At 30.8% G+C, this 17,014-nt stretch overlaps 1 protein-coding gene, 1 long non-coding RNA gene and 1 other non-coding gene across 3 annotated transcripts; all 3 read right to left on the bottom strand.

The window, feature by feature from the left end:
* Positions 1-3,874, bottom strand: LOC111633423. The gene is made up of 3 exons (XR_002758054.1): positions 3,827-3,874; positions 168-236; positions 1-92 (listed from the first exon to the last, which is right to left on the bottom strand). It is a non-coding gene; the product is annotated as an uncharacterized LOC111633423 (long non-coding RNA).
* Positions 3,875-10,105: 6,231 nt separating this feature from the next.
* On the bottom strand, positions 10,106-12,038 carry LOC111633415. The gene is made up of 4 exons (XM_023377980.1): positions 11,493-12,038; positions 10,764-10,832; positions 10,597-10,686; positions 10,106-10,437 (listed from the first exon to the last, which is right to left on the bottom strand). The coding sequence occupies exons 1-4, from the start codon at positions 12,036-12,038 to the stop codon at positions 10,336-10,338; spliced, it is 807 nt and encodes a 268-aa protein (XP_023233748.1). The 3' UTR covers positions 10,106-10,335.
* A 4,529-nt stretch (positions 12,039-16,567) lies between these two features.
* Trnaq-uug lies at positions 16,568-16,639 on the bottom strand. Its single transcript has one exon. It is a non-coding gene; the product is annotated as a tRNA-Gln (tRNA).
* Between the last annotated feature and the right edge of the window lie 375 nt (positions 16,640-17,014).

Raw genomic sequence — 17,014 nt, 5'->3', positions numbered from 1 at the left:
ACTCGAATAAAGAAGTTTTTTTTGACATAAAAGAATCCGCCAATGCTTACTCCAAATGGAGTTTTACCGTATCTTTTCATAAAGTTCAGCATCTTTTAAAGGAAAAAATGTTTAATAATATTAAATTTGTAGACCGATAGAAATGAATTTAAATGTATTTCGATTACCTTCATTTTGGTTTCTAACGGTAAATCAGCAGAACACAATTTATCGATTTCAATGAATTTTCCGTACAACTTGAAAAATTAAAATAATTATCATAAACAAATATTGTGAAATTGGTACATAAACTCTTATAAAATACATTGTAAGTGACAATCAGTTTCAATATTGTATTATATTACACTTATATTAAGAATATGCTTAATATATTCACTAAATTTAAATACAGCATTAACAATATAAGCAATACATTTTATTTTGTTTTACATGATTCTGATATAACACAAATTTCGAAGAAAAACTTTATTTTTGTTCTACGCAATTTGTTTTTATTTCCCACCATCGACCTATTTTTAAAAAACTTCTTTTGTATTCGCAGCTTGCTTCAATTATTCCCAATTAGATTTTGTATTTAATTTCAATTAGAATATAAATTTCTGGGAATGCCCCTTATTATCTTTATCAGTTTCATTATTTTAGCACGTAGATCTGTTCTTCCGAAATTTATTTACAGGAGAATTCGGATATATAAGTTAATATCAGGTAACCAAGTAAATAATGTGGTTTTCTAAAATGTGAATAAAAATGCTTGTATTTTTTGCTTGAAACGATTTTATTCATCAAAATAATTACCTTCATATTCAATTATACTTTCTTTATACGAAAGCAGTTTGAAAATGCCATTTTTAGCATTAACAAGTAAAACGGCGAAGCCATTTTTGGGACGAGATCATGTCTCGAAAAGCGCGAGAAACGCATGTACAAACGCACTCGTGCTTTTTGTAGGAACAGTCTCAATATTTCGTATTTACTTTTGACCCGGTTCTCGGTTCCCTGACTACCTACAAGTCTGGCATTTTATGTGCGCATGATTTGGGCGCCAAATACTCTGTGCCAAATTGCAACTCCTGACATGTACTCCTTCATACCTCTAATCTGTACAGCCGTTGACAACAGCGCGATTTTAGAAAGGAGACATAGTCTCGTCAAAAATTGAGTTTCTTCCTCTTTATAGCTATGTGATTTGTAAATTATTTTCTACGCGTATGATTAACCAAAGATTTTAAAACATGTGGTAATTCGACAGCGATAAGTCAAGATGGCCGGATGGCAGAGCGCTCAAGGTTGCAGCCTACTGCTCTGGGAGGTCCAGGATCGAATCCGGACGTGCCAAGGAATCCCCAGAAATTTTTCGGATGGAGGTGGTCTGTTCGGGTATATCGGATCCCGTTCCTCATCACCGGTTGTTCCACTGTAGGCCTGGTCTAACCTATAATGGGCCCTCTTAGTGCCCACAGTGCGGAAAGAGAAAAAAAAGAAAAAGTGATAAGTCAAGACAATAAGAAGGATTTGTTGACAATTCCCAACCCAATTGCATTGCTTTCTTCTTGTAATTTCTGTCATATTTGATCGAGCGTTCTCTTGTAAAATCAAAACTCTTCAACGATTTGCTAAAGTTTTAACTTTCATTTGGCATATAATGTTTGTACCTGCTCACTGTATTAATCTACTGTGAGAGTTTGAGCAACGTTCAAGTACTAGAGATGAACAATACGCTTCCAAACACACGAAACAGAAAGACCTTTTCGTGAATAAACTTATTTACAGAAATTACCAGTATTTTCATTCACATTTCAAAAATTCGTTATTATTCATTTGGTTATCTGATAGTTGTAATTTGTTCTTTAATTTAAAACTTTATTCCTTTAAAAAATAATTTCAAGGTTAAAAAAGTTTTTTGCGAACTCCTAACTTATACCTTAATTTTACATTATTGACATTCTGTTTATTTACGATATTATTACATGATATATAATATTATATTTGATTTTTGTTTTATTTTATATTTATATATTGCTAAATTCCCATCTTTTGATATTTTTTGTATTTAAATTTATATATTCTATTTTAGAACACCGTTGTTCTAATTTTTTACATTTAACCTGAGGATGGCCTATTGAATAGGCTGAAAACGTTACTTTAGTTTTAAATAAATTATCTCAGCAACTTATCGTGTATTTTGGTAGTCTATTAATTATTTGCTGAGTAAGTTTTGTTAATAGCTTTAGATAATGATTCCACAGATATTTGAAAGAGGTTTGTATATCACAGTCTTCATTTGTGATAAATTGTTAATTTTGTAGATACGTATTGGAGAAACTTACGTATAAAACACATATTGCACTTGCACATTTTCTCATTACAGAAAATTGGTTACTTCTTAATTAAGTATGTTTGAAATATCTTTTCTTTTCAGTCGTTTAGCACGTTAACCGATGGCGAATTTCTGGCTCATGAGGGCTTTCAAATAAAAAAAATTATTTAATTATCATTTTTCATAATAAAAATAACTAATAATTTAGCAATATTCCATAAATTAAATTGAGAAATGAATAACACCAGCTATGACATGTTTTGTGGAAGTCAACACAAGCGGTCATATTTCGAACCATATTCACTAACTGTTCAGAAGACAACGGTGTGCAGGGCCGTGTTCAGTAAGGTAGAAACACCTAAGTTAGAATTCTGAGTGACTTAGTGGGCGGAGCTAAGAATGTTCTGAGTATCATTCTTAGACAATTGGACAAAATGGCGGACGAAGTTAAAATTATGACCGCAACGATTGTCGCAAACGAACTGGTCGAAAAGGATGAAGTAACCAATACAATTATTCAAATGGAAGTTGCGTCAGATCGTGATGAAATTAATGAAGCAATCATTAATTGTAATCAACGAAATGGACCGTTATTTTCCGTTAAAGTGTATTCGGAATCTGTTATACTCATGTATGATAATTTTACATTTAGAAGTCATTTTAGAATGAAAGAATAACTTTGTGATTGTTATAATAAAATATGTTTAGTCCAACAGGAGCAGCCATCTTGCAAATCGTATCACAAGACAAAAACAACGACACTACTAGAAGTTAGCATAGATAAAAGAAGCTGACTGAACTCAAGGTCCTAGAATATATTCTAGGTCCTTGGTCTGAACTAGCTAGAATTCTAGCGGTGGGAAGAGTCCAGCAGTAGTCAGGAACGAGTTCACCATTGCATCATGTTTGATGGAATAAAACTTTTAACAGAATAAAGCGTCCCAATAGTCATACTGATACTTTTTGACAGAAAATAACGGTGTAACTCAATTTTGTGTTTGGTGTTTTAATTAGTGTAGAAGTATAGTACCGGTACATTTGTTTTGCTATTAAGTATGTATATGTAAAAACTTAATAACATTAGAATAACGTTAGAAAAACATTTATGTAGTCAATCTGTAAGTTCCTCAAGAGTAATATTTAAACTCCGTGTATAAATATATAGTTACCAGTACCACAGATCAAGGAACCTCACTTTTTTGAACCACCTGTATAGTATCTACCAGAGTAAAAATCGTGCGCGTAGAATTTACACTGTAGCATGTAGGGATAGTGAAAATATTTAGAGGGCCTCGAAATTCAATTGCGCCTGGGTCATCTCAAATGCTAAATCTGCCAGCGCGTTAACCCACTTATAAATTAAAATAACTTATTAGTTTATTGTTCATAAATAAGTTATGAATATGATTAAAATTTCTGTTTAATTAATGAAAAAATAAACTTTATTTTTTTAAAAAGTGTTTAAAAATATTTACTTAATAACACGCAATAGGTTAAAATTAAACTTACCAAAGTTGTAAAACGAGACAGTTGAAAAGAAAGAATAATAGTTCCGACAAGCATAGTTATCAAAATAATAAACGCAAACAAACGCATTACATCATCAAGTCCAAAGAAAAGAAATGCGCAGAAGAAAAAACTTGACTGATATATTGCGCAACAATATACAGCAGGAGTGTATATTTCGCAAACTAACTTTATTTCTTGTAGATAAGTCCATAAATTCCAATGAGTTTCAATCAAGGTTTCGATTTTATTCTTCAGAAAACTTTCGTCTTTTTTCAATTCATCGATTGCATCAGATAAATTCTTGAATCTCTTTGACACCATGACGGCCCATGCACCTATAACAAGAACACAACAATCTAATTGTCCAATTCCGTAAATGCACATTAATATGATATTCAGATTACAGAATGCCAGTTCAAACTCAGAATTAGTTATCTCCTTTAAGGTAGGATACAGAAATAAGTCAATTGCAATAACAAATGGAAATATTGTAAAAAAGAAAAGTGTAAGTACAGCTATAAAAATTATTTGAATATCATCAGCTATTTTTTCTTCTTCTTCGTATCCGCTGTTGTTTCTAGGAATGTAAAGTCTCTTCCTTTTAAAAAAACTGAATTGAAAAGCTAGAAAAATACCAAATGTAACTAAAATAAATTTTAAGAGAATTTTATTATTAGGGAACATTCGGATCCATCCGACACAAACCAAATTGTCTGTTACTTCTTGAATACAAAGTATTATGTTAGTCCACATAAATATCTCTATAGCTGTTTGGTACAAAGGATATAACTTTGACAGATATTTCCATGTTTTGACAGGCTTCTTACAATCGCAATACATTATTTTAATTCCAAATATTTCTAACGACGAGAGGACTGGTCGTAGAAAGCAAACAATGCACAAACATCGTTTCGTGTCGGTTGAATACATGTTTTATCCACCGAATGACCTAATGTAAATGCGAAACATGTTAGATCAGGATGTAATTTCTATTCCACGATTATAATGATACATGTTTCGTTACGTAAAGTAAATTCAGCTTCTCTTATAAAAGAAGAGATTTTTGAATATGACGCAAACGATCGATTTGAGTTGTGTATTGTCATCACGTGATGTAAGTGCATTGGTGGCCTTCACTAGTAAATATTTTATGTTACTGCATTAAAGAATCTTATTTCGTGTCTAAGATATTAAGATTGTAAAAATAATAATAATAATTGTCTCATTTAGTATTTTGCGTTTAAAAAGTTTATACGGTTGGATAAATTAAAGGAAAATAATTTAATATTTTAATAATTCAGTTTAGTTTATTAGAAATTTTATCTTTTTCGGACATATTTAATTTATTATATAATAAGACTTTAATCAAAATATTCGTCTTTATAATTAATTTAATTTATTTATAGCACAATTCATCACAAAGTGATTTCGCCATGTTTTAAGTAAATATTTGTTTTAATGTCGCATTTCTGAACCAAATGTAGATTTTCTTAAAGAAAATTTGCATTTGGTTTATTTTAGGCCCTATAAGAGAAAAGAGAAAATATTTATGATTCGATATTACGTAAACGATGGACTACATTTTTCTATTGTCGTCACGTGAGAGAAAATGCATCGGTGGCCTTCAATAGCAAAAGAGTAAATCTATAAGATCAATATCTTAAAAGCATCTAACTTCAATTTCATTATTTAATTATTATAATCTAAAATTTTAAAATATTTTTTATTTAAAATCTTTCCGTTTACAACATAGTCCATTTAAGTGAAATTTCGTAAAAATTTCATAAATTAAATAATTTAATATTTGAAATTAAGTTTTGTTAAAAATTTTATATATTTTTTAGAAACACTTATTTGACTTATGTAATAAGACTTTAGTCAAAAGTTCCTTCTTTATAATTAATTTTAACGGATTTATAACACTCCAGTATGGACTGATTTAGTGATGTCTAGTTTTAATTAAATGTTCGTCTGATTACCGTATTTTCGATAGAGATTGAATCTGCGTTTTACAAACATTAATAATGGATACATGCATAACTTTTTTAAAATAAATTAATTTTCATCTGTGTGAATTGCTTTTTCTTTTCAATTCTTTCTTTCAAATAGTTTTTTCAAGCTCATCATTATTTACATCACGGCTTTTGATGGAATGCTAAAGGATAATTTCTCACTGTCAACCACGAAATTCTCTAAGAATTTAATCCAAATAAAAAACCAATTTCTCCTCACAATGCAGCAAGTGTTCTTCAGAAAATGTTTTCAATTGCCTTTTTAATATTTTTTGATGTAAAATTGTCAGTAATAGAAAACGTTTTAATAGAATAATGTTCTTTAATTAAAATGTATTCCAATTAAAAAATCAAGCAATTAAATTAATAAGACGTAAGGCCTTATTAATTATGTACGTTTTCTTCAATGGACTATAAGAATCTTTATTCGGTTTTCAATGCCGGAATAATTTAGGAGATGGATATTGTCTGAGACTTGGACTGAGGATAAGGCACTTCGCCTTTCGTAGTTCTGTGCTCAAGACTATTTGGAATGAAGCTGTTATCGCCTTTATATAGATTCAGATCAGTGGAATGCAAAATTTAAAAGTGATCAATGTTGTGCTGAATTCAATTAAAATTAATTATAAATTCGGGCACTTTCATAAAAGTTTTATTATATAATAAGATAAGTGTTTCATGAAGAGAATGTAAAATTTGGAGTAATCAAAAATCGTAAGGTCGTAAATTTTGGGAAACAAAAAAGAAGACTGGAAAGCAACCGACAGTAGCTATTTGTAAGTATTATAAAGGTAAGTGTATAATGTGCGTGCCACTAAAACTCAAAAAGGTAGCCCTCTATTCCCCATCCATGAAGAAGGTTCCCGTTTTTACCTGAAGGGCGTGCTGTTGAAAATATAAGGGCTGGAAGTTTTGCCCTCTACAAATTTCTAACAGTCCAGAACATTCGAGAGTATTCGAGAGCATTCCACAACATTCCGGAATGTTCCGGAACGTTCGGAAACATCCCGGAACATCCCAGATCATTGTGAAACATTGTAGAACACTCTCGAATGTTGTGGAATGTTCTGGAACATTGTGGACCATTCGAAGCCTTTTTTGTATGGGTGGGACTAGTCATTGGTGGGGGTATATAAAGCAAGATCCGTCGTGGGTTCGAATGTAAGTTTCTTATCAGTGACGAAGGGAAGACCCGAAAAATAAGTGAAAATTCCAAAGTAGTGCAGTGAATGAATAAAAACAAACAGTTAAGTGTTTGTAGTCAAACTGATACAGTGACTGAATACAAATAGAAAATAAAGCGTGAAAACTGTGTAAAGTGTACTTAGTGTATTTGTTAATAAAAAGTTGATTTGATATATATTTTATACAATGCCCAAACTAAAAAGAGGAGGAGTTCTTGCCAGTTCTGAATTTTCTTTTGAATATTAAAGTTGATATCTTCGACAATATTATTTTTAGTTGCCAAAATTGCCCTTTGAAATAGCCACTACAAATTGGTATAGTTGTGAATAATGTTTGGATAAATTTGGTCGGTGAGTTCGTTTTCAGGAGTGGTTATGTTGCAAAAATCACTGTTGAGTTCAATGAGGCCGGTCGTCTGGTCAGTGGGATATGTGCCTTCACTTATTTGTAAAAGTTTTTGAGCAAAACGTTTATAAACTAGTATTGTAAATAGTTAGAATATGTTTTCAATAAAATTTTTTACCTATTATATTTTAATATATATATATANAATGCAAAAATTAATGAGGCGGAGTGAGGTAAAATTTAAAATATATATGTATTTAAATTAAATTACAAAATTATATATATATATAATTTTTTTTTAAAATAATGATTACTCACTTAGTAATATTTCCGAAAATGTTTTATCTGGAAAATGTTTACTAATGCGATCGAATGATTTTTGTATATTTTCCCAATTAAGTTCTTGTTTGAACATTTTCACTGGGATATATTAAATATCATTGTCATGTACCGTCCAATCTTCTAAATAATCTAAGCAGTTACTAAAGAACTTTTTGACGTAGTTCATGAAATTTGCGCGATTTATTGCACCTTGTTTTTCTAACTGACCTAAACAATTACGGATGGTTAACGGAAGAAAATTATTTTCTAAACGCTTTTGACACTGAAATTTTAACTACTTGTTAAGTAAAAATAAGTTAAAACCGGTTACTTTGAACTTGATTATGTGTAGTTTTGGGAAAGAAGTGGAAAAACAAATTTTTATGACAACCGATACATAAATCGTAAATTTAAGGAATATAAATTCTAGAGGTTTTTTTTTTGTAACTTGTGCGTCTCATTCAATAAATTTAGTTGTAAATGAAGCTGTCAAAGTAACAGTGAATTTTTTAACATTGTACAAGAATTGTACACGTCTTTTCTACATTACCTTATTATCTTATAGATGGGACATACCAAATCGTAATATCACTAGTTTAACATTTACATCCTTAAGTAATACAAGATGGGAGAGCAGAATAAATATATCAAATATTTTAATAGATTTTTTAAAACTCTTGTCAAGTATACAGAATTATCTTAAAAACATACCAACCAACAGGAGTTTACTGGTAAGTTATAAATCTACTCGCGATTCACATAATGGGTCGAGGGCGGCCAAAGCGTTTTGGTGTTTAGGTTCCACCAGCTAAACCGGGTGAAGTTGGTGCTCTGTAAAGCGCATGCACAAATGCCTATAACTGGCTGCTTTACACTGTTCAAATATTTTCGCCCTGGAAGCTGTCCCGTATTCGACAATATAGAGCTTCCGTTGATAATATGCGTATACAAATTTTTATTCAAATATACAATAGCAATCTTATCGTTTTTCTTACATGTTGTATGGAAATTTGTAATAAGATACATAACGCGTTTATAATAAAATATTAATTTTAATTAATCCAAAATTCGTTAATTAAAATATGAAAATAATAGCGCAATATGTATTTATTTTTTAGAAAATACAAGGGAAGCTTCCACCGCTTCCAATGACGGCACGCCACAGCAGAAAATAGTAAGTTAGAGTCCACATATGATATCTCTATAGCAGTTTGGTACGAAAAATATAACTTCGACAGGTATTTCCAGTTTTCGGCAGACTTCTTACAATTGCAGTAAACAATTTTAACTCCAAATATCTGTAATGACGTGAAGACTGGTCGTAGAAAACACAAAATGCACAAACTGCGCTTCCAGTAACCTAAATACATTTTTTATTTTTAGCTACAGAAAGACGAAATGTAAATACTAAGAATTTTAGATCTGATCAGTTTTGCGGACCTATTAAACATATTTCTGTAAAGTAACCAAATGCGGGTTTTCTTCAAATAGAAAACAATTTTTACTACGATATTACGCAAACACTTAATTTGCCTTATTGCATTCAGGTTTTTCTATTCGCCGATGCAATTTCATCTTTTTGTTAGTGAATGTATTATTCTGATGCTTTAAAATCATGTTTATTTACTTTTTAAGATTTAAATATTCTGATATAAGTAAGTATTCTAATTATTGTTTATCTGCTGGAACCTTGGGTAATTTAAAAGAAAATCAGATGCTTTTAAGAGATTGTTATTGTGCATTTCCTATTTTACTATTGATAGCCACAAATGAGGTTTGGACACGTAACTGCGATACAAACAGAAATCAATCGTTTGTATAATATCCTATTCGAAAATATTTTATCTTTTAAGAAATTCTGAATTTGTTTATTTTAGGGCTGCGGATATTTACAATGAATTAGTGAATTAACAGTTAAATATTTTAATTGAAATGAAGTTAATTTATAAACTTTGCAATTTTTACATATTAAATTTGATTGCTCAAACTACCACTCTGTGGCCATACCCAGCGCACGCAAACATATTTGTTAATCACTCATAACATTTTTTTAAAACTCTTTCTGCCCTGTGGTCACTGAGGGGCCTCTTTTAGTAAGACCATTATCGGTTCGGTCTAGTCGACAATAAAGTGGCTAAGTTGTCACTTTATTGCCCAAACGATTGCCCATAATTTATAACTTTAAACACTACATACAGTTTATATATAAAATATGTATATACTTACATATATAGGTGTAAGTGTGTGCTCACATATATATGTATCAATTAACCCGTAAGTAGACTAAAATTTTTAGTAGGCCCTATACAATAACAAGAAATTAATAATTATTATCACATCAGAACATATTAATAAAAGGTGATAATAACATAAAATAAAAAACTAAACTTAGATATATTTTATAAATTTACTGGCGCATAAATTTATTGTCGAATGGAAATCGTAACTTTTTACAAAATAGTCGACAGTCAAATCTTGAAGTTTCTAAGAAATATTTGCTTTGATTTTTTTCAGATTCCAAATTTTTCTGATAAATCGACAATCGATTTCCTTTTTCTAACACAAAAATACCTCGTTTCCTTGTAGTAAGTCTGCTGTTATTCAAACATTCAAGTCAGGGCTGTGGTGCAATTTAATTCAATAGCTTTATTGAATCAAATCTCTAATTTCAACTTTACAAGAAGATGGTTTCTTTGCAACTAAAAGTTCTGTCAAAACAGACAGCGATGAATATATGGCACTCAGAACCTGTAAAACAATATTTACAAAATTATTATATATACCTAAAAAGAATTACCTATTTACTACTACAACTGCAATATAATAGATTTGTAAACTATACACGCACTTATAATAGATGTTTTTACAAGTTAATATAGTAAAACAGAATATATTGAACGAACTTACTCGAATGAAGAAGTTTTTTTTCACATAGAAAAATCCACCGATGCTTATTCCAAATGGAGTATTACCGTATCTTTTCATAAAATTCAACATCTTTTAAAGGAAAAAAGTTTAATAATATTAATAAATTTTTAGACCGATAAAAATGAATTGAAATACATTTGTATTACCTTCATTTTGGTCTCTAGCGGTAAATCAGCAGAACACAATTTATCGATTTCGATGAATTTCCGGTACAGCTTGAAAAGTTAAAATAATCATCATAAGCATAAATTAGACTATTAAATTAAATTAAATATAATTGTTATTATTGATATTATAATAAATTTATTTTAATAATATTTGATTCCCTTTTCAACAGCGTGCTCTCAGATAAGCTTGACTAGTCTTATTTTAAGATAGCATTTGGGACATTATGCTAAAGATAGCCTGTTGGATAAGCTGAAAACGTTAGTTTAACATTAAATAAATTATCTCAGCATCATAATGTGTATTTTTGCTGGTCTATTAATTATTTTCTGAGTAAGTTTTGTTAATAGCTCTAGATTACGATTTCCCTGATACTAAAAGAGATTTGTATACCACAGTCTTCAGTTGTGATAAATTGTTAAATTTGTATGGACCTATTGGAAAAACTTACGTATAAAACATGTAGTTAAGCATTTTTTTTATTACAGAAAATTATGTCATTTTTAATTAATTGTTGGAAACATCTTTTGTTTTCAGTCGTTTATCACGTTAACCCACTAATAAATTAGAATTACTTATTCATTGTTCATAAATAGATTATGAATACCATTAAAATTTCATTTTAATTCATGAAAGAATAAATTTTATTCTACAAAAGGTTTCTAAAAAGATTTACTTAATAACATACGATAGATTTAAATTCTACTTACCAAAGATGTGAAACGAGATAGTTGAAAAGATACTACCATTGCTACGACAACCAGAGTTATCAAAATAAAAGAAAATACAAGACGCATTACACCATCAAGTTCAAAGAAAACAACTGCGCAGAAAAAGAAACTTGTCTGATACACTCCGCAACAATATACGGCTGGAAGATATGCTTCACAAACAAGGTTTACTTCTTGTAAATAAGTCCATAAATCCCAATGAGTTTCAATCAAGGTTTCGATTTTATTTTTTAGAAAACTTTCGTTTTTTGTCAATTCATCGACTGCATCAGACAGATAATTGAATCTATTTGACACCATGATGGCCAATGCACCTATAGCGAGAACACAACAATCTAATTGTCCAATTCCGTAAATGCATGCTAATGTGATATTCAGATTACAGAATGCGAGTTCAAACTCGGAATTAGTTATTATCTTTAAAGCAGGATACAGAAATAAGTCAATTGCAGTAACAAACGGAATTATTGAAAAAAATAAAAGTGTAAGTACAGCTATAAAAACTATTTGAATATCATTAGCCATTTTTTCCTCTCCTTCGTACCCACTGTTATTTCTATGAATGTAAAGCCTCTTCCTTTTAAAGAAACTAAATTGAAATGCTAAAAAAATATAAAATGTAATTAAAATAAATTTTATGAGTATCTTATTGTTCGGGAACATTCGGATCCATCCGACACACACCAGATTGTCTGTTACTTCTTGAGCAGTAAGTATTATGTTAGTCCACATAAATATTTCTATAGCAGTTTGGTACAAAGGATATAACTTTGACAGATATTTCCATGTTTTGGCAGACTTCTTACAATCACAGTAAATTATTTTAATCCCAAATATTTCTAATGACGAGAGGACTGGTCGTAGAAAGCAAACAATGCACAAACTACGTTTCTTGTCATCTGAATACATCTTTTACTCTTACCAATCGAATGACTCAATGTAAATGCGAAGAATGTTAGATCAGGATGCAGTTTCTATTCCACGATTATAATGCAAAATAATTCGTTACATAAGTAAATTTAGCTTCTTTTATAAAATAAGATATTCCTGAATATGACGCACACGATGGATTTTAGTATTGTATTGTCATCACATGACGTAAGTGCATCGGTTGCCTTCACTAGTAAATGTATAGTATTATGTTACTGCATTAAAGAATCTTATTTCGTGTCTTGGATCCCAATATTGTAAAAAAAAGTTATCGTAGTTTGTCTGATTTAGTATTTTGCGTTTATAAATTTTTATATGGTGGAATAAATTAAAGAAAAATAATTTAATCTATACTAATATAATAAAGAGGTGATGTTTGTATGTATGTTAGTTTGTATGCAGCAGGTAATCTCCAGAACTACTCATCCGATTTCAAAAATTTTTTCACCAATNTGGGCTGCAATTTGAACCCATTGTATATCTATAAATGCCCTTTGTCGTACACCTGTCTAGCTTTCCTTAATCCTGAGAACGCAGTTAGGTATATGAAAGTCGAGACCAGATATGAAAAGATTACGAGTTGATTGCATCGGAATCAACTCCTAATCTTTCGATACAGGGCGGAAGTCACCTTATTTCCATTCAAAACATTTTCCCTGAAATTTCAGGAGTTAAATAGATGACAGGCACGACTCTATTGCTGACAGGAAAAGTATGATACACGGGGGCGAGACACTACAGGAGTAATTTGAGGTGGAAAGCATTTCTTTTAAATTAAATTAATAAAAATGTGATTAAAATTTTCTGTCCGGAATTCTGACCATATCACAATAAATAATTGCTAGTTATTTTTTTAATTGCAACTTTAAGAATTTTGAAAACAAATGGCTTATAAATAAATAATATGGCTTTTTTCGTTTCTAGGCGGTTGATTTAAATATTTCGTTCGCAAGAACTTACGATATTTCACACGAACAAAACTTACAGCTTTTTGGTGTTTTTGCTTAACACGACAAACACATAAATTTTATTAAAATCACGAAACATCATCATAATAAAACTTTAATCAAAATTTTCGTCATTATAATTAACGCTTAACTGGTTTTATCGGGGCCGCGCGGCCCCCACGCGCAATATCTTTACGAATTTCTAAAAATCTAAGCACTGTGCGCAGCTGCCATTTTATGTAATCTCATTCCGTCATCCTTCGCTTGAGGTGCCAAACGTTCGGCGTTTTAGCACTTACCGGGCTGCGCGGCTCCCACGATACCAGTTATGTTGGTTTTTTTATGAATATGTGTTTTATGATTTTTTTTTATTTTTACAATTATTTCGCAAAGATATCGCACATTTGCATCAAAAATTCAAAATGACTACCAAAGCATCATTTGAACTGTTAATAGATAATAATATTATACAAAATTGCTAGATCTCCTAAAATACTTTGCAAAAACTCCTAAAATAAGTATGTTGTCATTTTGTGCTAAAAAATGGAAAATATACTACTAAGTTCAACAGTTGTTTAAATTTGTTTGTAAAGTGCATAGTACCGCAAAAATACTATGTGATAACTGTCAAGACTGAATTACGTATTTCGTTAAAATTTTCTGAGTCTTAAAAGTAAAGTAATTATATTACCTGTGGTTTTTTAACAAATGATAGTTACTATAAGACTATAAGAGTTACTATTTTGAAAGACTAGTTTCTCAAGAATAAGAAAAAATAAATATTTTTGTTAAAACCTTACAATAGGGTAAACTTTTGTATTTTTGAAAAAAGCAAACACCAAAAGTTGTAACAATTTTGTGATATCTTGTAATAATTAAGTTAAAAAAAATATATGAATATATAGGTTTTTATTATACTAAACAAGAGCATTTATGCACTTTCAAACTGTCATATAGCATTTATGCACTTTCAAACTGTCATATAGCATTTATGCACTTTCAAACTGTCACGTTGTTTAAACTTGCTCTCTAGAGGCAAATTTCTAGAGGCAAAGAAGAGGAAGACGTTCCTGATGTCGAGCAGCTATCCTCTGCACTCTCTCCTCCAGAGGTATTCCATTTCTTTAAGGCTTTGAAATTATCCATGCTGCAAGCAAAAACAACGAGTATTAAATATTGTAGAACGAGCGTTAAATTAAGAGAATATTAAAAAATGAAATGAAAGTTTCATAATATAAATACAACCGAAAAATTATCGTTATAAGTAAAAGAAAAATTCTAATCACAAATGAATATAAAGTTGTAATGGAACAATAAACTTTGCCGAAAACATAAATTATTCATTCAATTATTCTGTATTAAATATAATAATATCAGTACTATGGTTTATAAAAGTTATGCTATTCTGTTGATTGTCATTAAAACTAATGAAAATATTCTAGAAGAAATTAATGACGAATAAACTCATTTATTCTAATTCATTAAAGGTTAGATTAATTATAATAATCTCATATGGGATGCAATGTGTACGCATATGTAATATACACACACAAAATTATATTGGGAAACGACAGAATTTATGATTCGAGTTTGCTTTAACAATTCGATTCGGTTGACGAAAATTAACAATGAAAAGATTGAATGCACTTCCTTAAAGTAAGTCAAAGGCTCGATTTTTCTCTTCGACAACAATTGTTATCGAAATATTCGTTGTGGGAAAATTATCGCTTCTAATCGTGATTTTCCGCTTAACAATGTTAAAAACACCTAAATCTATAACAATCAGGGACTAAACTTACCCAAAATTATCGCTTCAACTACAGCAAAACGCAGAAAACACTCAAAACAATTCACTAAATCGCATTCCAACAAAGCAAAAGGCAATTTTTGAAATTCTATTGTTGCATCACGACTCAGTTTGATTTTAAAAATTTCGATTATTTGACAGAATTTCGTCTGTCTTTCTATAGAAACGCACCTTTCTGCTTTTTGTCTGTAGTTTTTCACTCATGCCCACAGAGACCAGGTGTAATCCATTTTGTTAGAGTTAGGATGTTTGAAGACGCTCATAAACTAAGTCGACTTGAGTAAGATTCGACTTAAATTGAGCAATGCTTAAATCTTCTGAAACTGTTGTTTTTATATTGTTGTTGGGCTGCAATTTAAACCCATTGTATATCTATAAATGCCCTTTGTCGTACACCTGTCTAGCTTTCCTTAATCCTGAGAACGCAGTTAGGTATATGAAAGTCGAGACCAGATATGAAAAGATTACGAGTTGATTGCATCGGAATCAACTCCTAATCTTTCGATACAGGGCGGAAGTCACCTTATTTCCATTCAAAACATTTTCCCTGAAATTTCAGGAGTTAAATAGATGACAGGCACGACTCTATTGCTGACAGGAAAAGTATGATACACGGGGGCGAGACACTACAGGAGTAATTTGAGGTGGAAAGCATTTCTTTTAAATTAAATTAATAAAAATGTGATTAAAATTTTCTGTCCGGAATTCTGACCATATCACAATAAATAATTGCTAGTTATTTTTTTAATTGCAACTTTAAGAATTTTGAAAACAAATGGCTTATAAATAAATAATATGGCTTTTTTCGTTTCTAGGCGGTTGATTTAAATATTTCGTTCGCAAGAACTTACGATATTTCACACGAACAAAACTTACAGGTTTTTGGTGTTTTTGCTTAACACGACAAACACATAAATTTTATTAAAATCACGAAACATCATCAGCATTAAAATCTAGTAAATTTCCAAGATAAACATTGCCGCGATTTAAACAATTATTTTGATTTAATAACAATACGTAATAGAGAGTTAAATTGTCTTCACATGTCGCCATGCCCAATCGCCAGGAACAACTATACATTAAATTGTAAATTCGTCAGCCCTTTCTTTCAAAAGACTTATTTCATTTGTACATGAAAAAAGGTAAAGTATAAAACGTTTATACTATTCTGCCAGCGATTACAACTATTAGATATTTATTGGTCAAAAGTACTTAGCGATTACACAATAAATATCACATTGAACATTTTTGATTGAGTGCAATACGGTTGGAAATACACGCACTATATGGTATCCTGCGGCGGACATTTCTATACGTTCTAAGGCGTCATAATCACATAGAACACGAACTTCGACGACAGAAAAAACAAAAGGTCTCACCGAGGGTCGAACTCGGATCGCTGGACTCAAAGTCCAGAGTGCTTACCGTTACACCATGAGACCTCCGGATGAGCTGCTTCTCGAAAGCCCATTTATAAGGCAATCAGCATGCCAACGTCCATTACTTGGTTCGTTCGCCACATTCAACGGAAATTTGAGTGTCGCAAAAGAGTGTCCTCAGTCGTATATCGCGCAAACATATCGGAATATATCGCATATATATATCGCAAATATCGGAACATTCTTGCCTTTCTTCACGTTAACTAATTTGATGAGTATCGTTTAACGATTCGGCTGAAATTCATTAATTATTTTCGATTGCATGCTGTCTTTCGTTGTGGAAATCGCGACGCCCGCCAACTGACAGTTGCATGGTACGATTTCGTGCAATTCAACTGTCAGTTGGTGTCAGTATCATGCCTCTGTTGTGCGAGCGGC

Source organism: Centruroides sculpturatus, unplaced genomic scaffold (assembly GCF_000671375.1).
Source record: "Centruroides sculpturatus isolate CEXI.00-Female unplaced genomic scaffold, Cexi_2.0 scaffold571, whole genome shotgun sequence".
NCBI classification, from domain to species: Eukaryota; Metazoa; Arthropoda; class Arachnida; order Scorpiones; family Buthidae; genus Centruroides; species Centruroides sculpturatus.
Note: the sequence above shows the minus strand (reverse complement) of the source record. Positions and strands in the feature narration are given on the sequence as shown.